Below are 26,444 nucleotides of genomic sequence, written 5' to 3' on the forward strand. Positions count from 1 at the left end.
CCTTTTCAGCAGTGAGCCTATATGAGACGGAACCTACTGATTAACGTAGAATCCAAACTACATGAGCCGGGAATCGAATCCTGGTCTCCCGCGCCAAAGGTAAGTACGTTAACCGCTTAGCCACGGATGAGCTCTGTAATTATCCTATATCGCTGTTAGAGATCGTGTTTTCCGCTTTAAAATTTCATGATTTGACTTATTTCGAACTCTTACGCGCATATTGTAATTATCTTCGCATGTTTTGTTGTAATGCAACTAAATGTAACATTTCAAATTATTCTTACGAATTATTCAACTGAGGCATTGAAATGTTTTACAAGCAACACTTTCAACTTTGTCACTTCTAAATTGTTAGTGCAACACGCAGTTCTCCTATTTATTCTGTTTATGTTTTATATTACAGTATTGCATAACTGCAGACGTTTCTAAAAGTTTACGAAAGACAAAAAACACGCAACTGACGTGCTCCTCAGCTATTAAAATTTGTGTTTTTGTGTTACTTAATAAGAAAACAAAAATAAGAACTACATATATATGTAAAAAAAAAAAAAAAAATTCTTCCTTCTTAGAAAAAAGAGCGATGTCATTATATTCGTGAGCATGGCCCTTGTAAAACTCACACGTTTCGACAAATTCGTAACATACACGGAACCCGAAATGTGTCCGGCGTTTGTTGTAACCATTGCGTGCAATAGACACTTTTGATGTAAACAAGCCTTTCTAAGACATTCTTCTAATTCTTAACGTATGAAAGGCACGAGTATTTTGTAGGCCATAGTGTGGTTGTTGATGGTGATGCTTACTTTGTAGGTAGTTACTTCCGTCTTCGTAACATCTCCTAGCTGAGGGAAAAAAAAAATGCTCAGACTAAGCCCGGCCTTGAACTACTTCACAGGCCATTCGTAGTGTGAAAAAAAAAATGAGCCTTTCTTTCATTTCGGTAACATTCATTTACAAGAAGGCGGGTAAATAAATTCTTATTCTGAAATTTTCCTTCTTTTTATTGCGTAGTCAAAGTGAAATAGTAAAATATTTTTCTTCAGTTTATAACACATTCCAAAATTCTTACCAAAAATCTCCTTTCCCTTCATTAGCCTCAATTGTCGGTGAGATACCGTACCTCAAGATCACTTCTGAAATTTCCCAAAGCTTCCAAATGAGCAAGACGATGTTTTCTTTGCGCGTAATTCTGCGTGTCCGTTCGATCCCTGAGCCTGACACGAGTCCACAATTTAATGCTTCGGCCATATATTAAATTATTAACATCCTTCCCAAATTATAGTTTTATATATTGAAAGTTTAAGAAGAAATATTTAGAGCTTCGAAATGCGGTTTTGAAGAAAGATCAAATGGACGAAGAGAGTAACAAACGAAGATGTTTTAGACTGGGTACGAAAGAAGAAAACGCTTTTGACCAGGATTTTTAAAAAGAAGGCCCATCGGATTGGACACAACTTGCGTAGAAATTGCCTTTTCATAGCGCCATACGGGCACATTTTTTTTTTTTTTTTTAGCAGTTTGTGTCAACGCAATGGAACGCAACGCAAAATCGACATAGTAGTTACAATTGACATTTTGCATTTTTGTGTTGCATTGCTATACGTAGAATTTTGCGAACACAGGTATGGAATAACGCCCATAGAGCGGAAGATGGAAGGAAAGAAAGGAGTAGGAAGAAGAAGAGCACAACTGATCAATTATTTGCAAAATAGAAGATATTGGGGACTAAAGGAGGAAGTGAAGATACAGAAACTTGGAAGAAACATATTCAGACTGTAACCAAAGGGGAAAAATCCCATTGGTCCCAAAACCTGCCAACGGACTGATTACTTAATAATAATAATAATAATAATAATAATAATAATAATAATAATAATAATAATAATAATAATAATAATAATAATAATAATAATAATAATAATAATGTATTTATTTATTTATTGTCCTTCAACGGAGAATAGACTCTCCAATTACAGAAGGTACATAATATAGATAGTTCATATAATATTTATATTATTATACATAATAGTAAATATAGTGATACTGACAAAATTCCTGTAGATAACTGACAACGACAATAATAACTATCGTAAGAGTATAAAACCATTAAACGTGAAGAGTATTACAAGTAAGAAACCATTAAAAGTCAAATAATTGCTTTACACATTTGTATGCAAACACATGTATTCACATTCTAATACAATATATTTTTTAACTTCTTCGTATACAGAGACAGAGGTAATGCTAAATCTAGATCTTTGTTTAATACTGATATGCTATTAAACCTACTGCATATTCTATATAATGGTGAGCCTTTATACATTTCAGTTCTTGGAACATCTAGAGTCAACAGATGTCGCTTACGCAACAGATGTAGCCTGGTCTAGTATTGAGTCCAATTTTTGTAAGAAATTACTATTGTCAACATAAGAATCCATAATTCTATAGATAAATAATTGTTGAAAAGATCACGTCTCTTACTCAAACTAACATAGTTAAATTTATCTAGAAGGATTTTATACGATATTTTGGTTCTTATAGCAGAAGCTCCCATTGTTTTAAAATAGAGATACCTTAGGAATTTCTTTTGAATACTTTCTATTTTCTCCTGAAGAGATTTATAATATGGAGCCCAAACAACGCATGTGTATTCTATTTTGGTCCGAACCAAGCTATTATACACCATGGAAATAGCTACATCATTTAAATTTCTGGTGTTCTGTATAACGGAACCAAGCTGTCTATAGGCATAAAGAACCACTTCAGTGATATTGTTATCAAATGATAAATTACGTGCAATTTTAACCCCTAAATCTTTACATGTGGTAATTTCTTCCAGCTTTTCACCATTAAGAGTATATGAATAACAATTAATACGCTCTTTCGCTCTTGACATTATCATAAATGCACATTTTTTAATATTGAGATTAAGCTTATTTTCAACACTCCATTTATATACTAAATCAATATCTTCTTGCAGTTCTATTGTATGTGTAATACTTCTTTATATAATTTTACATCGTCTGCATACATAAAGTATTTGGAATGTTTTCTTGAGAACTGTAAATCATTAATATGCAATAGAAAAAATAATGGACCCAGATTTGATTCTTGAGGTACTCCCGAGGTAGCTATGCATTCTATGATTTCGATTGTTTGTATTGAACATAATGTTTCCTTCTGGATAAGTATGATTTAATTAAATCCAAAAAATATTGAGTTACTCCATATAATGATAATTTATTTAAAAGTATGCTATGATTTGTTTTGTCAAAGACTTTACTAAAATCCAAGTAAATCCTGTGTGTACTAGTTTTATTTGAAAATGAACTGTGCATATTTTGGACGAAATTAATTAAATTTGTAGTTGTAGATCGATCAGGGTAAAAATCCATGTTGATTAATATCTATAAAGTATTTTACATGATTAAAAATTCTACTATATAGGATATGTTTTAAAACCTTGGCCGGAGCGCAAATTATAGCAACTGGCCTGTAATTTTCAATATTTCACGTATCACCCGACTTAAATATTGTGCAAATTCGTGTTATTTCCAGTCTTCAGGAAATACTTGAGTCCTTATTTTAAGATTAAAGATTGTACATAGCGCTCGCATTAAGACATTTGAAAATAATAATAATAATAATAATAATAATAATAATAATAATAATAATAATAATAATTCGCAACTACATGTAAAAGGATTTCATAGGTCCTAGGAGATTCCACCTGATTACACCCTGAAATCATGACTGGTTAGAAATTCTCTCTTGGAGCATGGTTGTATATGGCGTACAGGCTGTATGTTGTGTATTTCTGCTATTCAGTAGTTCTCGAATGCAGTGTTTCTTCCAGACGTTTTTGGTGGAGCACTGCCCCCCGGAGCTCTGAGAGTGCCCCCTCGGATTACACCAAAATAATACGTTTATAATATAATAATAAAAAAGAATAGTACCAGCAGTGCCTCCCCCCAGAATATTAAGAGTGCCCTCCCGGAACATTTTTCTGAAAGAACGACAGCTCGGATATCATCGTTGTTACTCTAGAGGACAATAATTTTTATTCTGTAATGTTTTGCTTAATGGGACATTCATTATTATCATCTAATAAGTAGGGTCTATATCGATACTAACACCTAAACTGCGGCACAGGATAAAATTACTGATAAGCTTTTCTCTTTTAAAAGTACATTTCCTTCAAAATTCGTTGATAAGGAAAGAAAAATTTCGTTAATTAGAATCTCAATCATATCTATCACTATACCTTACTTGGTTTGATTGCTACTGTACTGTTTGTTTCAGACAAAATGTCTGTTGCTTATAAATTACAAACGGCTGGAGATATGGGCGTCCTAAGAAAATTTTCTAGGGGGACATCTTCCTGGTTGCTATATTACGTTTGGTGTTTTTATTTGTATTAAGAACATCTACTGGAAACATACATTATACATTTTCGCGAGCCCGGGGCCCGGCTCCCCTGCCCCCCGCTTCGGGAGCCTATGGCTGGAAATAAAAACACGAAACAAAAAATAAAATAGGAAAATATCAGACGGTACCTAGAATGGAAAATTTTAAACGAGTAAGTATGCTGGTACACGAGTAATAGTGTCTGGTACACTATTGATAAAATCATGAAAACAAACAACTTTTGCGGGAAGAAAACTCGGGAAGGGCACCTTCCTACCTAAAATTTTCGGGAGACCCCTAAGGATATTACCCATACGACTTGTCCTTTGATATTTTTCTGTTTCAATCTTTTTACCCTCAGTCGTTTTTTTCCCTAAGCATTTGGACGGTTTATCTGAAACATCCAATCTATTATAAAATACATTTATTAAACTTTTAGTATATAAGTGTGTAAGATACAACAAGATGTCCATTTTCAAAATCGTAAATCTCACATTAAGAAACAATCTTGGGGGAAATTATTGGAGTCATTTTGAGACAAACAAAGAAATTATTTAATTTTTGAAGTTAGCATCCAGTTCAGTAGTGAAACTATCTGAGACGTGGACCTACAGTTTAACGTGGGATCCGTACCACATGAGCTTCCGGCTGGGAATCGAACCCGACTCTGCCGCGCCAAAGGCGCGTACACTAACCGCAAAACAAAGAAATGAATCGAGAAAGTTATATAAATTGGAACTCCACAACATATATCGCACCATATTATATGAGTGGTTTGACCAAGATGCGGAAGATAGGCGGGATACAAGCCCGGGGTGGGGTGCACAGAATTCTATTCGGAAAGCTTTGGGTTAGAAATGGGAAACTTTGAACAAGATGGACAGCTAATACTCTAAAATAAATATTTTCGAAAAATAGGGTGAACCAATCCCAACTGAACTGGTTTGGCGAGATAGATTCCAATCTTTGCCGACATCGAATTAAGAACTGTATTTTCTACTTCTGGTATTAAACATCAAATGGAAGAAAGAAAGTGGTGAAGAGTTTTGGATACTTTGATAATATTGCATGAAGTGCAAACCTAAAATAAAAGCAAGGATGGAGATGACGAAAAAAGCACTTAGGAAGCCAAAAGTCTATTTTGTAGATCCTTCAATAAAGAGTTTAGAAAAGGCTAATAACATGTTTCGTGTAGAATATTATATTCTATGTGCACAAACAAGGATATTACACAAAAGATATGAAAATGAACGGAAGCTCTTGAAAAGAGGGTATTGAGAAGAATGGAAAGGATGAGTTGGGTAGAACGGAAAGCAAATCAGGAACTGTTAGAAATAAAGAAGGAAATAACGGTTTTAGATGCAATTGACAAGAGAAAAAGGAGCTGGTTGGGATAATTGTAGAAAAAAAACACTATTATGTGGGACGTGCATTATTATGGGAGAGAAAAGAGGGAGGGGTGAAAGGGTTGTGATTTATCATAGTATTCAGTTTTCACAAATTCCTACGTGAAAATGAAGAAGTTAACTGGAGAAGATTGATACGTGGAAGCTTCTCATTTTGCTGCAAGTGGCCTGCTAATAATGGAAGAATACCTATGATAGTAATAATAATAATGATGATATTTATTTATTAATTAAATTTAAGGAAAGCTTGTGTACTGTTTTTTTACAATGCAAGCACGAACAGTAAGAGATGTAAGGGAAATATTTAAGGATGAAGTTGGCAAGAATTGTTGGAGCAGTTCGACTTAGAAATGCATTTTTTACAAATTATTTCCATTTGTAGAGTTGAAAATTCTAAAAGGAATGGTGTTTGTTTGATCGCGATACATTCAGTCGTTAGCGAGTTACAGAGGAAAAAAGATTTTGTGATGACGTCATCCGTGGTCAAGCTGCGAAAGCGGGCTTCCATACACCGTGCTAAGCATTTCGTTTGTAAGTGGTGCGGTGGCACGTTCTAAAGTGCGATTTCCTTTTCCAGAACTGATTGCAAAGACTTAAAAATGTCATCTGCATGTAGAAAATAATATCTGATGGTGGACTGCACAAACGTTCCTGTAATATAATAAAACGTAGTTTTTCCTTCAAAGGATTAGATCAGCATTTTACAAAATGAACTAAAATTTCTAAACTAATACCGTTTAAATAGATACCGGACAAGATTGCTACAGCACCTAAATATATTTTCTTTAGTCATGGTTCCGATTCCTAAACATAAATGTTCAGTTTCATGTTTTGTTGCAATGTATTACCCTCGTCTTGACTACAATCGAGAATTAAGTCTTGTGCGATTTTTTTTAACATTTTAACTGGGCAGACATCGGCGCTTGTTCAATGGCTCAGATTGTAAACCTTTCAATAATATACGTTTCTTTCAATAAACATGACTGCTCAATGTCGGACCCTTCCAAATGTTTGGAACAAACACGAGTGTTTTTATTTAGCACAAAATTTTTCCTGTTGATTTTCTTGAGCCATAATCTATATCGATCTGGTGATTTCTCATTACTTGGAAACGTAAAAAAGGATACTTTATAACTCTCTCAGCGTTAATAGCACGAGAGTTACAACCGTAAACACAGCATGTAGCAGACATTTCTATCTCACTTCACAAACACATTACACGCTGTACTAACACGTGTTTCCTATTTTGCACCAGTGTTTGTTTTAGAAAAAATACTTCGAGGGGCACACTTAGTATACGGAGAGGCAAATATTATTTTCACACAGTACTATTATATTTATTATTATATTATAGACGCATTATTTTGGTGTCCTCCGATGGGCACTCTCAAAGCTCTGGGAGACAGTGTCGCCCAGAAACATGTCTGGAAGAAACACTGTTTCGCACAACACTACGTAATCACTGTTCTTTCTATTTTTTATGCTAATGCTGTAGGAAAAACAACTAACAAAAAGTCCCTCAAGAATTCAGCACAAAGCAAGACTGCTAACGAACCCACTCCACTATTAAAGGTTTATCAGCTGCGCACAAGTGAGTGGTTGGTGACTCACATTAAGTTCCTCGCTAGCCCACGGGTGACGTCAACATTTGCGATTCATCAAACACAAACATCTATAGAAGCTGAACGAGACGGTCTGTCAAGATTTTTTTTAAAAAATACGTGTCTCTTATGTTTTAAAACTCTTTCTACTGCACCAAAGTTAACTCTAACTGCTCCTTTAAAAGACCGAGGAGAAGTTTGAGTAGCATTTGTACACGGAATCTTTTAATTATGAATTGAGAAAATTAACTGCATGCACGGTGTACCTCGATTATTTAATTTTCACTTGAAACTTACTTTCTGCATAAAATATTAAAGTAGGATTTGATGTTGATGGCTCGTATACAGATGATTGATGAGATTATATCCGAAGAATTCTCAAACATTTCTTACAATGTGAAAAGCTGTACCGCCAGCACCAGTTGTATTCTATTGGACAACCAATATTATGGACTGTCTCCAGACACCACAATTTTAACTACAACAAACACTCTAGAACACATGCATAGGAAACCCCATTCCTCCCACCGCATTCCTTCCTGCAGGTTTTTCATAGGCCGTTAAGTATTTTGTAGACACCGTTTTAGCAATCCAAATCCATAGAAATTCTTTGGGATGCCATTAGGGTTCTTTTACAAAAATGCCATGAAATTGAATTACACGGTTTTGGTTTCCTGTTAAATGTTGTAATAAATTAGACAGATGATCTGGCGAGATGGCTGAATGCTTTGTACCTGTGGGTGAGCATCTGGTTCTTGTTTGTTCCATACAAACGAGAGATAAACTGGGGCCATATGGACTCCTACAAGTAGGCAGCAGTCATCTACCGCCTGACGTTCTTCTAACTTTCTCTTGTAACAATATCCGGTGGTAAGCATCAGCATATTTTTGGCACTGATGATAAAATTCGGTACGTCTCCTGCCAGAAGCAATTATGGTGTGTAATTGCCCGAATGTTACATTACGCGTGATATAAATACAGGCTTCATCCCTGTGACAACAGTCTTGCATTTTGACCCTACCAAGTACCTTTCGTACTTTTTTCTTATGTTCGGTAATATGACGCAACAGGAAGTTGTGAACCCGGCCCTTATGTACCTACCGCAGGCCAAGACAGACACAAATGACGTGGCTGACAATAGACTGAGTCAAATTTAATCTCTGGTCTACGTCACATTGTGTTGGTGGATTCACCTGGGCTGTTATTGGACAAAAAACTCATGAAACACCTCAGGGGACACTTTTGCTGCTAACCCAGAACGGACCCCTTTTGTTGTTCTGAATGGGCCCCATTTGTATTTCTTTTGCCACAATATAGCTATTTAACTGTGATCTATAGTGGTTAAACAATTTACCTACACTGTTTTACTATTTGGTGGTACGCAAAATTGTGAGTGGTAAAAGAGCAGTAATGTACCCTTACAAACAACAGTTCACTTTTTGCGGCATTTCATTAGCAACATGAAATCCAGGCATTTGCAAGCTGAGACACCACACGTACACAATGCCGGGTTCACGTTTCTGGTGCTATTATACAAGTGACAGCAGCATTGCCAAATCAGTCAGATACAAACCGATCAACATTCTGTTGATATAAGCCAGTGGTTCTCAACCTAATTCCTACCACGACCCCCATTTTATCACATCCTCTTACAAGCAACCCCCTTTGGTTGTAATAAGCTTGCGGAGATCTCACGATATCCATCTATTTCTATAATAGTAGAATCCATTTCTTGGATATAGTGAATACAGTAACTTCCCTAAAAGCGAATTGATTAAAACCAAATTTGATCAGTTCATTCATATTGATCAGTACAATATCGAATCCAATCCGTCATCCTATTTCAAAATGAAGGCCGTTCGAAAATTTTAAAACTCCCTTAATTTTGGGTCACATGATAAAAAAATAAAATGATTTCTAATTTTGGTTAAAAAACTTATTGAATATTTTAAATGATTAGATAATGTGTGTCACGAAGATTGAAACGATATTGCCACACTACTGAAATCACACCATGCTCAGGCATCTCATTAGCTTTCAATTTTAATTGTATTTCAATATGCAGGTTTTGTTGCATTTGTATTTTTCTAGTATTTCAATATGCAGTTCTCATTAGTTTTATATCGTACCTCTTTCATTTATATTCATTTTTAAACAACTCTGCACCTGTTAAAAATACTTAGTAGACTTATTTTTTTTGTTGTTCTTAACATTATATCTAAAATTAAAAATATGCCAATCAGAACAAAATTCAAAGTAATACTTAAAAATATTTTCCGGTGTTACGGTAAATACTAATTATATTTATCTCTTCCTCTCATCTTCGCTACCTCTTGAAATCCTTTCGCGACCCCTAGGTTGAGAAACCCTGATATAAAGAAATACGGAACTGTATCGGAGTCAAATGCCAATCATGCGTCATAGCCCACGATAATACTACATCCTGTCTTTTATAATCTTCGTATTGCATAAGGACGTAAAACTCTCTCTCGCTCACACACACACAGATACAAGTAGGGTATGGTTAATTTTGCTGATAACTCAATGCACTTAACGAAGTTATCATCAGATTAGCAATAGCAATGCTTAAGGGAAGAGAATATTAATTATGCAATTTTTCAGTTGAATAGATGAAATCTTGAGATGTAAGAGTTGTTGCAGTATAATGAGGTTGCACCTTGAACTAGTGTAAGGTCTTGCGTCAGGGAAGACAATATTCCATGAGAATGGTAACGTCGTTAATTACTGGTAAATGACTCTCCAGTGAGGGACATTAGCTTGTTGCTGCTAAGTTTTGTGAGAATTATCCACGGTAATTATTATACATATATGTTTGTGTGTATGTTAGTGTGTGTGTGTGTGCACACAAGTCCTTTGGACTTTTACTTTCTTTCACTACAGTGAATCCAGAGGAATGAAACTTCTGTTTGAGGAGCTTAATGAAACAAAGAAACTAGAATATAATGATTTTATTCATTCATTTAGACCTACGTTTTGCCTAACTTATGATGTTCACATGTCTCTCAATTTCATCTAGAGATATGGAAGTTATTTTCTGGATAGCATTCATTAACATACGAATTTAGTCGCTTAGTTTTATCAACTCGCATTATTATTATTATTACTGTTATCGAAGATTTTTATGGTTGCAAGGTAACTATTATGGGCTTTTCTTTGTTGAAATTTATTTCTCAGATTCGGTCCACTACTAAAATTTCTGTACTAAGGCAAAACATGCAGCATAATCAACAAAAAATATTTTTTACTTTTCATAAAACATTTTTCAACGAATGTACACTTGATCAGTTTTGGGTAAAGGTATTTGCAAAGTATAAGAAAATAGGATAAACAGATATTGAAGAAACTAGTTCTGGGTTGTAACACATGTTTTTTTTAACGAATAAACATTTTCAATACTTTGTTCTTTTTTTAAAAAAAAAAATAAAATCGCTTCAATGTTAAACCTAATTAATTTAAGGCTAAAATTAGCAAATATTGAACCAGATGTGAAAAAAAATTGTCCGAAGCAATAAGGAGGGATGATTTTTCTCATGCTATATTGATTTTGGTATGCGTATAATATGTCGTATGCTTATAACACAAATAAAGCTTAGTAATTTAGTTGCTGTATGATGTTGTCCCAGTACCTCACAACCAGCATTGCCAACATGTACGATTAATTATCGAATCATACGATTATTTTGTTCTCCGTACGATGTACGACAGCTGATGTACGATAATACGAAAATATACGTTAATTTAACAACTCATAGTAAGACGTAATGATAATTCTACAGGTGTTTGAAACTCAAAAGAAATTTCATTCATTGAGTGAATAAGAATATGAATTTTGCAACACACGTGAGAAAATTCTTAAAAAAAACATTATAAGGGCGACAAATGTCTCGAGAAGGTAAAGGTAAATTAACGTTAATAGGTTAATGATTGGTTAATCTGATCTTTGCAGTTTAACATACATTTTGAACACCGATACTATATGAAATTGAACATACTGTAAAATTGATCCAAACCACTACGATTATTTGTACTCCAGGCAAGTAGTCCCACCTCTAATCAAACCTGGGATAATATACGCAGGAAACCTGCATTATCTATTCGATCAAGAAGGGGTAATTACTTGCTACTTGATGTAGATAAGTCTTCACAAGTAAATGTATAACATTTTGAAGGAAAATATATATATTTTTTTTTTGATTGGTAAAGAATTGAACTTCAATCTTGTTTCCTATGCAAATTGTTAAATATAGTTTTAGCTGTAAATGTTCGTGTTGGTTTCCTCGTAATAATAATAATAATAATAACAAAGCTTGATATTGAAACTGGGAACAAAAGGTACGATGATTTCAAAACGACAATTTTAAGTGTTCATACGATAATACCTGCTCACAACTATTATTTCTAAGCAAATAGCAAAATTGAAACGTGTGGAGTCCGTAGCTTGCCTTCAAATAACAAAAAGTTCACAACTTTGAAATAATTGGGAACCACTGGAATACAATATTTAGACTTTGAACCACCTCCCTCACTTAAAAAGCCTTGTAGTGCGACGTGCTACTGGGAGGCCCTGGAAACATTAATCAGGAATTTTATCCGGATCTCCCGCATATGTAACGCAATTATGGTTCGGTGCTTGAAGCAATCGTTTATACAATTTCTTCAATTTTCGATTAGGTTTGCACGATTAGATGCACACTTAAATTGCTAGAAATGACTAGGTTAGGTTAGGATTTAGATTTCTGGACTTTCGACGTCTAAGGTCATTTAGCCATTCACGTTTTGAGGGATGACGTCCCTCGGCGAGCACACTATCCGGGGAAAGGGAAGGGGAAAAGGGAAGCGGCCTGGAACCTATAAGTTAGGTATCACCTCGGCATTTGCCTGGATGAATGAGGAAAACGCAGGAAAGCCTCATTCAGGGTGGCTGGCCTGAAAAAGCGTTTTACTCTCTTTCGACCGAGTGCCCCACCGGGAATCGAACTCAGGATCGCTCGCACCGAAAGCGAGAGCCACGCGGGGGCCTACGCGGGGTCACTGCTAGAAATGGCATTCAACTATCTTTAATTTCAATAAAAGATATATCTTCTTCCCTTCCCTGGAATAAGTACATATTGTAGCCCAGTATTATTCAACTTTTTTTTAAATTTTATTTTTTTAGTGGAACCCTAATGATCCTTTTCCATTCAAGCTAACCTTAATTCAGGTTAAATGTAATTGTTATTATTAATTAAATAACATAATTTAATTATAAACAGGAGGAGAGTTATGCTTTAAATTTAATAGCATGGTCAAGTTTAAACTAAATGCCATTTTAGATTTTACATGGCCGCTAAGAAGTCATTGCGTAGCCCAGGATGAATACCAATCCTATAGCCAATTTCGTTCTTTTAAATATTTGGAAACGATGTTAAAGACATAAATATAAATTAGCTCTTCTTCACATAGTGAGGGTATTACAGTTTAAGAAAATTGCAATCATTTCGAATTCAATAGTATATGAAAGATTCAAGAGGGGAGAGATGTTACAACGTCTACCAATCCTTCGATAAGCCACTATATCAGATATATTACTACTACCGTTCCTGTACTTCTTGTTAGGAGCTCAGTGGTAATCATCGTGATTCTTCTATTCTTGATACTCGTACCTACTCCAACTTTTTACAACGTACCCGTAAATCAACCACTGAACAACGATTTTTTTAACTAATTATTTTGAACGTATTGTTTTCTGTACGTCGCCCATAACGTATTGCAATATACTTTTCTGTTGGGTCAGTAATGTAATTTCTGCTGTGTGACTGCGTGTTCTCGTCCTGTCAGCTTCAGTCTTGCCACTTCTCTGCTCTGCTTAATTTTGTAAGATGTTTTTCTGTTAATTTTTGTTGTATTATGTTATTTTGCAATAAATACTAATTAAAAGTAGTAAACCGTTCACTTCTGGTGCATAGGGTCACTGGTTCGATTCCAGTTCGCGCCAAATGAGGTTTGTGGTGAAGAAACACTATGTGGATAGGTTTCCTCGAGGTTCTTTTGTGCCATTCCGCTTTCTTCATTCCACCATTGCATTCATTCTCATTACCGTCTTCTTTAGCCCATACGGCACAATTGTGAGACATAAATAAAACTGAAAGATTTCATTTGATTTTTGTATGTCTTGCCTACCCTACTAAGGTTTGTTTGTTCACTGTTGTTGAATTAATTTTGCTATTGGTTATTATCATATATCGCATGAGTCAGAAGCCGAACCTTTTAATGATTTCACAATGTTCTTCGTTCGATATTCCCCCACTCCACCCGAAATTTCTTTGGCTTAGGCTGAATATTTTGTAATTTTGTTCATTGTCTTCTCGTTACTCAAACATTGACACAATAACAAACAGATATTTTTTGTTTGTTTCTTGCTTCCTGTAATTGTATTACGTGAGCAGCTGTTGAGAGCTTACGCAACACCATAACTTATTATTATTCCATAGCTTGATTACAACTAGTAATTAAGGAAGGAAGTACGGTAGAAGGGAGGAATACTTATTGTGCTTCCTAACTTCGATCCACACTGTTCTCTAATGTTTTGTAGGCACGTGGCTATACACTGTAAAATGACGGAGTCCTTAGTAATTCCATCGGCGTAGGAAGTGGATTTTTAAAAACTTTTTTCGTACTCAAACATGATGTTTTATAATTCGTTTATTCACTAGTATCATTCATATACTGTGACGAAGAAATGTTTTAATAACAAGTTGTCATCGTGTATAAATTGTTGTGTTTGCTTAAGGTGCAGTGTTCAAGTAGGTAATTGTCAAGATGATTAAAATACACGTTTTTATAGTTTTGAAGGCTGTTATCGCAATTTTTATTCCAAGGAAATACAGAAATGACCAAAAGGAAAGGCAAATAAAGGAGATTTCATTCAAAATGACATTTTACTACGCACGAGCATATTGGATCTATGAAAGAAACAGATACGTACAAATATTGGAAGGGCGTCACCAATTGATTGGAGATGGGTATTATGCTATTTATACATGTCTGATAGTATATACATCTCATTTTTGTGTTTATAGCCACATATGATTTTAACTATAACATAGGACATAATTTTGAAACACAGATACTTCAAACTAGAGACCTGCACGGGCTGAATTCTTCAGTCCAAACCCAATCCAGGCCAAATGTATCTAGCCACACCCAACCCGGGTCCGGAAAGTTTTAGAGGCGACGCAAAAATCCAAATCAGCCAACCAAGCAAATTCATTTTGAAAAAGCAGTGGACATGTGGTGACTAGTGATCATACGAGTGATCGTATTAAAATTCTAGTCCATTTCACAGACAACAGAAATATAGTTCTTCGTATAAATCAATGGACTATAAGACAAATATGGCTAGGTTCTCAACTTTGAAACCTGATAGTTTCTGTTGGACCATTGCAGTGATGGCCAATTATAATACTACGGGCTAAAATAAACTAAGAACCAAACTTAACGACCGTTTTCAGTTTTCCTTTCGGAGACTATTTACAAATTTTGCCCGTCCCATGAGTAGCTGAATGTCCATACATCATGCACTTTTCAAAATCTTTGTTCTATTCTGTGTATCCTGTTCCTTGTTTCTTGGGTCTAAATTAGACCTGAACGTGGGACTTTTGGAAGCAACTCGATGAAATTGTGATAGAGTTGATAAAAATAGAGTTGAATACCCCTGTTGTAGACAACCGAACAAAAGCAAACAGTGATTTGGGTTGCATATCAATCAGGTTATTCTAGAAATATTAACCTCTTTCTGCATGATTTTTTCTTTTAGCGAAAAAAAAAAAAAAATCAGTATTGGAAATCCTTATATGGGAACTTGAAAAATGAATTAAAACTTTAATTTTAGATTTTTCACTTAATTCCGACGAGAAATAAGTAAGTGCCATATATGACACACTTACAACTCACAAAGAACATGCCAGATGACACCAAAATATCTTATTTCTATACGTTAATATCTCACATAGCAGACAAAACTGTCATTGGATGCCTTTAATAAATCACAAAAAAACTAAAGTGAAAAAAGGGTATGTGCCATATATGGCACGGCATGCGGTAAGGGGTTAATTTACATGTGAATATCTCGGTAATGTAACCACTATCACTGTTTTTGTATATGTCGTATCCCTAATCCTAGTTCTCAACCTACTCCTCACCGTGACCCATTGATTTCCAGGTATTTTATACAATCTTAAATCGCTTGGCAAATAAACTGGTCACTCTGTTCTCGCTGGTTCGTCTAGTGATTACGCATAAAGACGGATTCCACTACCTAATTTATCAGAATTCCTTATCGCATGGCTACTGTATTTACATGGTTGTCGACGTGAATATGTTTGTTCTTTGAACATTTCTTCAGATTTTCTTTAAGAGCTCAGAAGACAGTTAAAAAAAAAAGAAAAGAAAAAGAAAAAGAAATGACTTCCGGAAATTTCCAAGCAAAGAGCGTTGGTTCAGAAACAAGCTTGCATGATATCTTGACTCACATGATGACTTGAGTTTAAACTTAAGAGTTCTTAAGTAATGATAACATCTGTCCAAGCAAGTTTGAAACAATCGTAATTTTCTTCTAAAATGGTAAGTTTAGAATATTAGAGAGCACATAACTGGATGACACGTTTAATCTTATGATCATTCCTCGTATAGCATCTATGCTATAAAAGATATTAAACACCAGCTAGTAAACAATAGGATACTCTGATACTAATGCTAATTTCCATTAGTATTCAGAGCCAACAAAGGTCAAAACTGCATTCAGGCATTGCAGGAATTTTTCCATGCACTACCGAAGCAGTTAGTTTACAGTCTCTTTTTCCATTAAGATGAAATGTAAGTTTCGAAAAGCCCAAAAGAGTGGAAAAACCAGTTTGGTTTTAGCCGATAACTTTAATACATTGATATCCTCAATAAAGTTTATGTGATAACCTTATGAGGTAACGAAGAAAATATGCAAGTAGTTGTGGCATCCGACAATTGCGTGGATATTTGTTTTGAATTTATTATTGGCAGTTGACTTGTAAATTCCATCCTTAAGCTCTATTTGATGTAAATGAAATGACATCTTTTGTAGCTTAATTGTTCGATTTCATTCTTTTTTTTATCTTTAAGGAGTTTAGCTGTAAGACTTTTAAGTTCCATTCTTGCGTGCAAACATTTGTTATACAAGTTGACAATTGTCTTCACCAAAGAAGGAAGTTGGTCTTTTATTGAATTTGTTTATCTCGTAAAAATTATAGAAAGGATCAACAGGTAATACTTGAGGAAAATTGGTTTTACGTGTTGCCTTAATGCTTTTATCTATTGATGCAAATGTGAAGATTGTTGCACAATTGTGATGAAGAGCCTGTTTTTTTCTCGAAAGCGAAAGCATATTTATTAGTCCACTTATATGATTGTCTCTGGGTGTCTACTCCATTTAGTTGTCTTTGCAGTTATCGTGCTTTGCCTGTTTGTGAGTTCACTTGAAAAACTTTAAAATAAAAAAATGTTTTTGAGAGTTAAGATTTTTATTTTGATCCTTCCACGTAAAAGGGTTTGTAGATAGCCGTTAATGTATATATATAAATTTACACTTTTTTTTCTGAATTTTATGTGCATTACTTCGACTTTATTTAAACTACCGTACTTATTTACTTGTTTGTATTTTCAAATTGAACAAGCAAGCAAATTACACTAGTATTACCCACGAGTCGCGATTTAGGGTTATCTCGTCTCGAAATGGATTCGTCAAATTCGTATTCTCTACTCGAAATATGTATAATTTTGTATTAGAAGCTTTATTCCTAGTATCGTGGGGGCTGCGGTGGCTCAGTGGTAGAGCGTTCACTTCTGGTGCATGGGGTCCTAGGTTCGATCTCAACTCGCGCCAAGTGAACTTTGTGGTGGACAAACACCGGGTGGTTGGGTTTTCTCGGAGTTCTTCCATTTCCTTCCACTTCTTTATTCTACCATTTCATTCATTTCTCATCATCACTATCTCCTTTAGCCTAGCCGGCATAAGCGTGGGACGTAAAACAAAGATTCATTTTTTTCTCGTCGAGTATCTTATCAAGAAAATCCTGTTTCGTTTCGTATCGTATGCAACAGTAAACCCTACTAGCGCTCTTAAAATGATCCGACGTGATTCTGTGGTAGAGCGCTCATCCGTGGCACTTGGGACCCAAGTTTGATCCCAGCTCCCGCCAAGTCAACTTTGTGGTAGACAAACACTATGTGCATGGGTTTTCTCTGGATTCACCCGTTTTCTTTCCAGTGGCGGATCCAGGACCGACTTCTGGGGGAGAGCGGTGGGTTGTCATACTGCTACTTTTAAGGGCTCCAAACTTTGGGATGGGTTTTATTTATATACCGTATATAAAATAAGAAAGTTTCCTCTTCTGGGAGGGGGAGCGATCGCCCCGATCGCTTCCCCTGAATCCGCCCCCTGTTTCTTTCACTTTCGGCATTCCACCATTGTAATCAAAGTCAAGATCTTGTAATTGCAAGGCGCGTTTTGTTAGTGATCGTTGAAGAGTCAAATGAACCGGCTGATCCATAGATGCTCATATTCGAAAATTTACGAACATAGTTTTTCTTTAATCATGAATTAAAAATTCCGTTTGCCTATTTTACTGAAAACAATATAATGTATTCTATACATAGGACTGCAGGATTTTATGGGCCACCATACAAATTTCAAGAGGCTCCATTGTTATCAACTACGTTTTTATGGAAATAATCAAATATCTCAAAAATGCTAAATTGCCGTACTATCAATGGACTTAACTTTTTTGTTGTTGCCAAAGGATATTTAAAGAAGGTCGGTAAATTCGTATTTTCTTTTAAAAGATCATTTTAAAAAAATCTCTAGAGAAGTTATTGTTATTTTATCACTGTCGAGATTTTCATTTTTAAAAAATCACTATTGAATGCTGAAAACTAAATAATAATAATAGTAATAATAATAATAATAATAATAGTTTTAAGGAGGCCTAGGCCTCTGACATTTGCAAGGGAAGGCCTCCTTGATGAGCATACGTTTTAGATATTATTTTATAGCAACTGCTCATAATTTTTAAAGAACAATTACAAGTATTTGACAATTTATTTTAATAATTTATATAATCTGTTTGAAGTTTTATTTATGTTTTCATCACGATACGAATTTGCAGTTAGTTTAACATGAGGTACTGAGAATTAAACTTGGCACGACGCGCGTAATGGTAACAATTTAGCTACTAAAAAGCTTCTTAATTTGAACAGATTTGCTTTAATAACGATTAGACGGTCAATACATTACGTTATTAACAAACAAAGGAAAAGAAAAAAAAAGAAAAAGGTAAACGAAAGCAAGATAAAATTAAACGTTGAAGTGATGATAGATTGAAGCATTCAATTAGATTACCAAATAAACGTATTATACTTTTATTTTGCTAAAATGACACATTCTATCTGCGTAAGGTTTATAAAATTCTCGGCGTTCTGAATCTAAGTAGCTCAATGTAGATCCAACTAAAAATATTCAGTTCAGATTTTGACAAATGGAAGAATTTAAATCTACAGTTAGATTAGTTAAAGTATGTTTTGATTTGAATACTTCTTAAATATAATGAATTCAGTTTATTTTGAGCCGAATTTACATTTAATATTTTGAACTCTGGTTAAAAGAAACTGGACTTACTGGCATAGGAGCTTCGTTGTCCACACTGTTTGTTCCCAATTGTGGCCGTGACTCTGACAACATAAGGATGGCAGCTACTAGAATTACTAATTCTCTCAACATGGCGCAGGATTTGTAGGAACACTGAAATAAATGAAAGCACAACCATAATAAACATTTGTTATTCTTCTTTCAACAAAACTAAATTTTAATTACAATATTATATACTTTGACATCACGTTATTAAGTTATTGCTAATGTATTATTACGTTTCTATATATTGTACTTCGATAAAATATTATTGTAATTATGATATTTGCTTGATGCCTTTTCGTGACTGAGATTTTGAAGGACGACAGTTTCTAGAAAAGTGAGACTCAAACCTAGAGCAGAGCTTCTATCGACGGTATTGCGTTTTTATGAGAATCTGAATCGGCGAAAATACGCAATGAAAATGAGTATTTTGTCTTGAGGCTACGGAGGTTCCTAATAATACTTGAATAATTGTAAAATTTCCCAAGCTTTCGTTTTGATATCATGTTTAGTTTATACGCTATTTTGATGGATTTTTCAAGCAGAAATGTAGGATATTCACGAAAGAGTGACGAAGTTTCATGTAGACCTGCAACATCAAAAGTAGCAGTTGTCCACGTTTGAAAAACGGTAACAGGTCGAACGTCATAGCCCCATTCGCACAGGAATAAGCGAGTTTTCGTCAATCGCGTTTTTCCACAACGCAGAATTCACCTTAATACACATGACGGTGTATTCTCCCATTCTCCCATGGTCACTCCATTCGCCAAATAGAACTGCGTACAGTTTTTTTTTTCCTTTGGAGATTTACCACCATTACCCATGTCTCTGTAAAATCTCCGTGGCCTAATAAGATGTGCTGATAACATAATCGTGGATTTCCTTTGTATGACGTCCTGTATGAGCTTGTCCACATAAAGGCTAAAGTTAGGCATTTTCCCTTTCTGATATTGCAAGTTACATATACCATCTGAAAGATTTCGACTACGCGCTACTTTTTCAACAAAGTCATTGGGTTGACGAAGAGACACGGAGCACAGCAAAACCCTCACCAGACGGTAACAGGAATCACACTCGATCAGTCAATATGGTGTCTGTGTGTAGAATGGGAAAGCTGGCGATGTATAGGGCTTTGATAAGGGCCAGATTGTGATGGCCAAACGGCTAGGCGAGCTGCCATAGTTAGTGTCTTCAAAAAGTGGAAAAAGAACGGTGCATCACACCACACCAAACCACGAGACATGGGGTGACCACACATCATTAAATATGTCGGATGTTGTAGACTGTTGAGGTTGGTAAACCAGGCTAGGCGATAACTTTGGCACTATTAACAACAAACTTTAACCATGGACAAAGCACGAGCCGTACACACAATTTCATTACGCCGTACACACGTACACACGTACTCATTTTCATTGCGAGCCGTACACGCAAGCATGTGAGCACACAATTTACCGTACAGATGGCCTCTGCATCCGACATCTCACACATCTACCAATTGTTACCGCACGGCATCATCGACAAAGACGGGAATCGGGCACGTGCCTATCGTCCTAAGATCGTAGAACAATGCAGAATGTTGCATGGTCCGATGAATGACGATGTCTTCATCACAGCTAAGACCTGGTCAGAATTTGTCTTCTTTCAGGGGATAACTAAAGGCAATTGGTGGCTCAATTATAGTTTGGAGAACATTTGCAAGGTCATCGATAGACCCAGTAGCAGGGGTAAAAGTGGATCTGAACAGGTAGGGGGACTGTCTATAGCGGCATGACGTCTCACCGTTCCCTTGTTTGTCTTTGCCCATTGTTTCTTTTTTAGGAACTGGGGGGGGGGGCGCAGTACATATTTTCTGGAGGTGAGGTACGGCGTCCCCCGCGTTCCCCTTCACTTTAACTCCCGGTAGTGCATGTGAAGTTCACCATGATGATCCTAGCCATTGACAGGTCATTGCTGATCACGAACTCCCATTCATATAGGCTATATTTCAAGCTGTGAATAGAATATTCCAGCAGGACAATGCTCTTTGTCATAGCTCAACGTTGTGCTGCAGTGGTTCGAACAGCACAATGATGAATTTCAATTGCTACAAAGGCCTCCAAACTCTCTCAATCTTAACCCAATTAAAAACATTTGTGATGTTATTGAACGTCAGATCAGATCTCATTGCCCCCCTCCGTGAAAGTTACAAGAATTAAGAATTTTAATGTGCAGATGTGTTGCGCCATGCCGCTCGCGACCTAGCAAGATCTCATTACTTCCACAACAAGCCGCACTATTAATGTTCTGTGAAGCGAAGTTGAACACCAGATATTAGACAGGTAGTCGTAATGTTCTGGTTGGTCAGTGTATATTCGTGTAAGGTAGTAAACAAGAACTCGACTATTTGTCTTTTTCATTATGACTAGCTGAACCTGCGTTCTCTACACAGCGCATCATTCACGAGTGTAAATCTCCTTGTCATTCCTCACAACATCTGTTCAAGCCCCTTTAGAAGAGATAAGTGAAAGACGTCTTGATAAAAATCGGCAAGGTGTACCGTAAAGGGGAGATTTTTTTCGATTATTTTTCAATATCTCACACCGTTTGCAAGATTTGAGCCTACTTCTGGATGGAGTTTCAAATTCATATGTTCAGTGTTTTCTTTCTTCTTGCATGCAGTATGTAATAAGCGAATACATTACGCGCACGATTAATTATAATGTCAGTGGTATACGGTATTCATTGGGCAAAACACTCCAACAAGAAAGATACTTCTTAGACTGGAGAACTGGTTATCTTTCGTTTTTCATTATCAGTTGGAATGAAACAAACGCCTGAGAGATATACTACTCATGTATACAATTATGTGATGTTGGAATGTAGGAACTCGTAGGATATGGTGCTTTACTTTCTAAAAAAAATTTAAACACTTCCAGGGTACATCTTAAAAATGTAATAAAGAAATACCGATCATGTTTTTAAAACTGGAACTAGACAATCTACACAAACTTTGGATTCGACCTGTGAAAACCGCACGTTTCTAGCACTTGTGGTTTTCGAGATCTCATTGTCGAAAGGATTGGAGACAAACATATAAACTTTCCTTGGAGACAAACACATAAACCTAGCATTTTAATATATAGACTAGCTGAACCTGCGCTCTCTACACGGCGCATGATTCACATATGAGCATGCATCTCCTTGTTATTCCTCACATCTGTACATGTCCCTTTACAGACACAAGTGAAAGACGTTTTGATAAAAATCGGCAAGAGATACCGTAAAGGGGAGATTTTTTTGATTAATTTTTCAATATCTCGCATCATTTGCAAGATTTAAGCCTACTTCCGGTTGGAGTTCTTAATTCATGTATGATCAGTGTTTTCTTTCTTCTCGCGTGCAGTACGTAATAAGCGAATACATTACGCGCACGATTAATTATAATGTCAGTGGTATACGGTATTCATTGGGCAAAACACTCCAACAAGAAAGATACTTCTTAGACTGGAGAACTGGTTATCTTTCGTTTTTCATTATCAGTTGGAATGAAACAAACGCCTGAGAGATATACTACTCATGTATACAATTGTGTGATGTTGGAATGTAGGAACTCGTAGGATATGGTGCTTTACTTTCTAAAAAAAATTTAAACACTTCCAGGGTACATCTTAAAAATGTAATAAAGAAATACCGATCATGTTTTTAAAACTGGAACTAGACAATCTACACAAACTTTGGATTCGACCTGTGAAAACCGCACGTTTCTAGCACTTGTGGTTTTCGAGATCTCATTGTCGAAAGGATTGGAGACAAACATATAAACTTTCCTTGGAGACGAACACATAAACCTAGCATTTTAATATATAGACTAGCTGAACCTGCGTTGTCTACTCAGTGCATCGTTCTGTTATGACCACGAATCTTCCCACTGTGCATGTCTCCTTACTCACTCAAGTAAAGGATAGGAGTCTCACAAAGGAAGTGAATGCTATGTATAGATGTTGGAGTGAGTTTGTAGCAAATTTGTAGAAGTAACACGATATCAAGTGGAAACATTTTTTTCTAATAAATCGATATCCGTCCGAGTACGCCTCATTGGGTCTCTTGAAACCTTTAAAATTGCCACCATGCAATAGGTTTTGCCATTCAGATTTAATCATAGCGCCTGCATTGTCCGTCAACCCGCCATAGGTTATTTTTCTCCTAGTTACCTAAAAGCGTATTTTCGGTCTGGAACAATGGTAATCTTATGGGCTCAAAACGGCCCCTAAAATATTGAATAGGACAATAACGACAGACACGGTTTTTGAAAATTTGGATGAAAACTGGACAATCTACACAAAATTTAGAATCGACCAGCGAAAACGGCACGTTTCTAGCACTTGTAGTTTTCGAGATTTCATTGTCGAAAGGATTGCGGACAACATATAAACTTAGCATTTTAATATATAGACTAGCTGAACCTGCGCTCTCTACACGGCGCATGATTCACATATGAGCATGAATCTCCTTGTTATTCCTCACATCTGTACATGTCCCTTTACAGACACAAGTGAAAGACGTTTTGATAAAAATCGGCAAGAGATACCGTAAAGGGGAGATTTTTTTGATTACTTTTTCAATATCTCGCATCATTTGCAAGATTTGAGCCTACTTCCGGTTGGAGTTCTTAATTCATGTATGATCAGTGTTTTCTTTCTTCTCGCGTGCAGTATGTAATAAGCAAGCACATTACATACACAATTAATTATAATGACAGTGATAGCCTATATGGTGTTCATTGGGCAAAACAATCCAAACAATAAATTATGGGGGGTGCGGTGGCTCAGTGGTAGAGCGTTCACCTCCGGTGCTTGGGGCCCCTTGTTCGATTCCAGCTCGCGCCGTGTGGACTTTGTGGTGGACAAACAACGTCCTCATGGGTTTTCTCGGGGTTCTCTCATTTCCTCCTACTTTCTTCATTCCACCATTTTCACTCATCTCTCATCATCACCGTCTCCTTTAGCCTAACCTGTATAACCGTGGGACGTAAAACTTAAAGATTTCATTTATTTTTTTCCAAATAATAAATATTCTTCTTAGACTGAAGAAATGGTTATCCTTCGTTTTTCATTGTCATTTGGCCATGAAACAAACGCCTGAGAGATATGCAACCCCTGTATACAATTATGTGGTGTTGGAATGTGTAATGAATAGGATATGATGCTTTAGTTAAAAAAAAATTCAACACTTTCAGGTTACTCGTAAAAATGTAATAAAGAAATAATATCCATGTTTTTTTAAATATTCAATTAGAACTGGACAATCTATGCAAAATTTGCAATCGATCAGCGAAAACGTCATCTTTCTAGAGCCTGTAGTTTCCGAGATCTCATTGTCGTAAGGATTAGCCACAAACATATAAACGCCCACAAGCGTATAGTTTAAAAGAACTCCAAAGATGACAGCAGGATTCATTTGCATTGTTTTTGGAGAAGGCTTATTAAAATACAAAGGCTTTGAACAATAATTTTAGAAAATAAACTTTATGAAAAAAGATCTATTTAATAAATAATTTATTTAAAGTACACATACTTTAAAATATTTGTCTTTCTTAAACGTGAAATCACAAATACCCGTAAATCAAAGGTTTGAAATCGAAAGTTAGAGATTGGAGCTCATGCGCTTTTATTGCTATTGTAGCATTTTAATAGATAGATTGTAGTTTAGTTGACGGTTGATTTGATGTTCATTTTTTTTCAGAGGTAAAATTTTATGTAGTTTAACGTGGGATCTAAACAACATAAACTGCAGTATTACTAGAAATTGAACACATGATCTTTTTTTTTTTTTGTTCTTAAAAGCTTATTTGAAAGTTATTAAATAATATTAACACTAATATTACTACTACTAGTACTAATAGCACTAACATCCTTGTTGCCTGAAACGGGTAGATTCTAGGGTCCGTAAGAACATCGTCTCAAATGTGTATGAACGAGAAAGATAAGAAAGGAAAAAATGAGAAGCGTTGCGTTTGTCACTCTTTGAGCGACAAAGTAGGAGAAAAAACTCAAATGTTTTATGACAACAGCGTTCTAGTGTTGCAAAAAGTACAACCAAATTCTACAGAAAAGTAAGAAAGACGATTAGGAGTGTTAAAGACGGGGATATTGAGAAGAATCGAGGACACTGTTGAAGAAAGGGGAGAATAGGGGAACGCCGAAAAACATGTAGGAAAAGCAAGGAAATTGGCTAAGACATTCTCTCAAAAGAAATTTTATTCTAAGATATGTGGTAGAGTTGATTTGATTTTGAGTTTAATGTCCCTTTCAGCAGCGAGGCTATATAACACAGGACCTATTGAATCCGAACCACATAAGCTCCAGCCGGGAATCGAACCCGGATTTCCCACGCCAAGGGCGCGTACGCTAACCGCTTAGCCACGAATGAGCTCAAATATGTGGTAGAGAGGTGGCGACAGAAGAAATAGGGAGAGGAAAATAAAATAGTAACTAATGGACCATATCAGGAAAGGATAAATGAAATCTAAAATATCTTTGTACATGGGAAATCTTTATACATAGATTGTGTGATTATTAGGAATTCGAGGAATTCCTCGAATTTCTGTTAGAAATAGGAATTCAAAGTAGAAAACTGGGTCTAGTTGGCTAAGAACACAAATTAATAGAGAGCTTTGGTGAATACAATATTGAGCTTTCGAGTTCCGTACAGTGAGTTAATTATAGAAATGTGAGAAAATATACAGGGAGTTGAAATATATGGAAATTTGGAGGACAAGATTGCAATGGTAGTAACAAATAGCAATGTTAAGATAATCCGCAAGTAAAAGGAAGTTTTAAGAATAAATAAATAATATATTGAGGACTTGCATGAGAGTGGGGAAAGGCCATATAGTCTAGAGTTCAATTTAAAAACAAAATATGTGAGGACGATAAAGGATTTACGATACTTCTGGACCAGTTTGATAAATGAAATTGTAGATTTAAAAAAAATGAAAATCAACAGAGGTAAATAATATACCAAGAAAGAATAGTCCCCGGTCTGGAATTAAATATGTGAAGGGGAGAATGGTCGAAGGATGTTTTGAAGAAGACAACGATATTGCTGACAAAGAAATTCAGAAAACATATAGAATACATGAAATAAAATGAATCTTCCAGATTAACGTCCCACGAATATGTCCTTTAGGTTAAGGGAGACGGATGATTAAGGCAAGTGAATGATGATGGAAGAATTGGTAGAATGAGAATATAGGAGGGGAATAGGAGTTCCTCCTAGAAAACCTACGGACACAATGTTGTGCACCACAAACTTACTTCGTCGGGGATCGA

General features: G+C 35.7%; 2 protein-coding genes across 2 annotated transcripts in view; one reads left to right on the forward strand and one right to left on the reverse strand.

Annotated features, from left to right (window-relative positions):
* The window catches only part of LOC145676538 (putative ATP-dependent DNA helicase HFM1), a gene marked incomplete at its 3' end in the record, with an annotated part of 337,334 nt that overhangs the window by 63,238 nt on the left and 247,652 nt on the right, over positions 1-26,444 (forward strand). The gene's annotated exons all lie outside the window — the stretch shown is intronic.
* The window catches only part of LOC145676539 (pro-resilin-like), a 41,609-nt gene that overhangs the window by 10,012 nt on the left and 5,153 nt on the right, over positions 1-26,444 (reverse strand). The window contains exon 2 of the mRNA XM_081747368.1: positions 19,120-19,242. Coding sequence (XP_081603494.1) covers positions 19,120-19,221 — 102 coding nt within the window. The 5' untranslated portion in view covers positions 19,222-19,242. The remainder of the gene's footprint in view (positions 1-19,119; positions 19,243-26,444) is intronic.

This window comes from Thermobia domestica, unplaced genomic scaffold (genome assembly GCF_964235325.1).
Source record: "Thermobia domestica unplaced genomic scaffold, izTheDome1.hap1.1 HAP1_SCAFFOLD_203, whole genome shotgun sequence".
Classification (NCBI taxonomy): Eukaryota; Metazoa; Arthropoda; class Insecta; order Zygentoma; family Lepismatidae; genus Thermobia; species Thermobia domestica.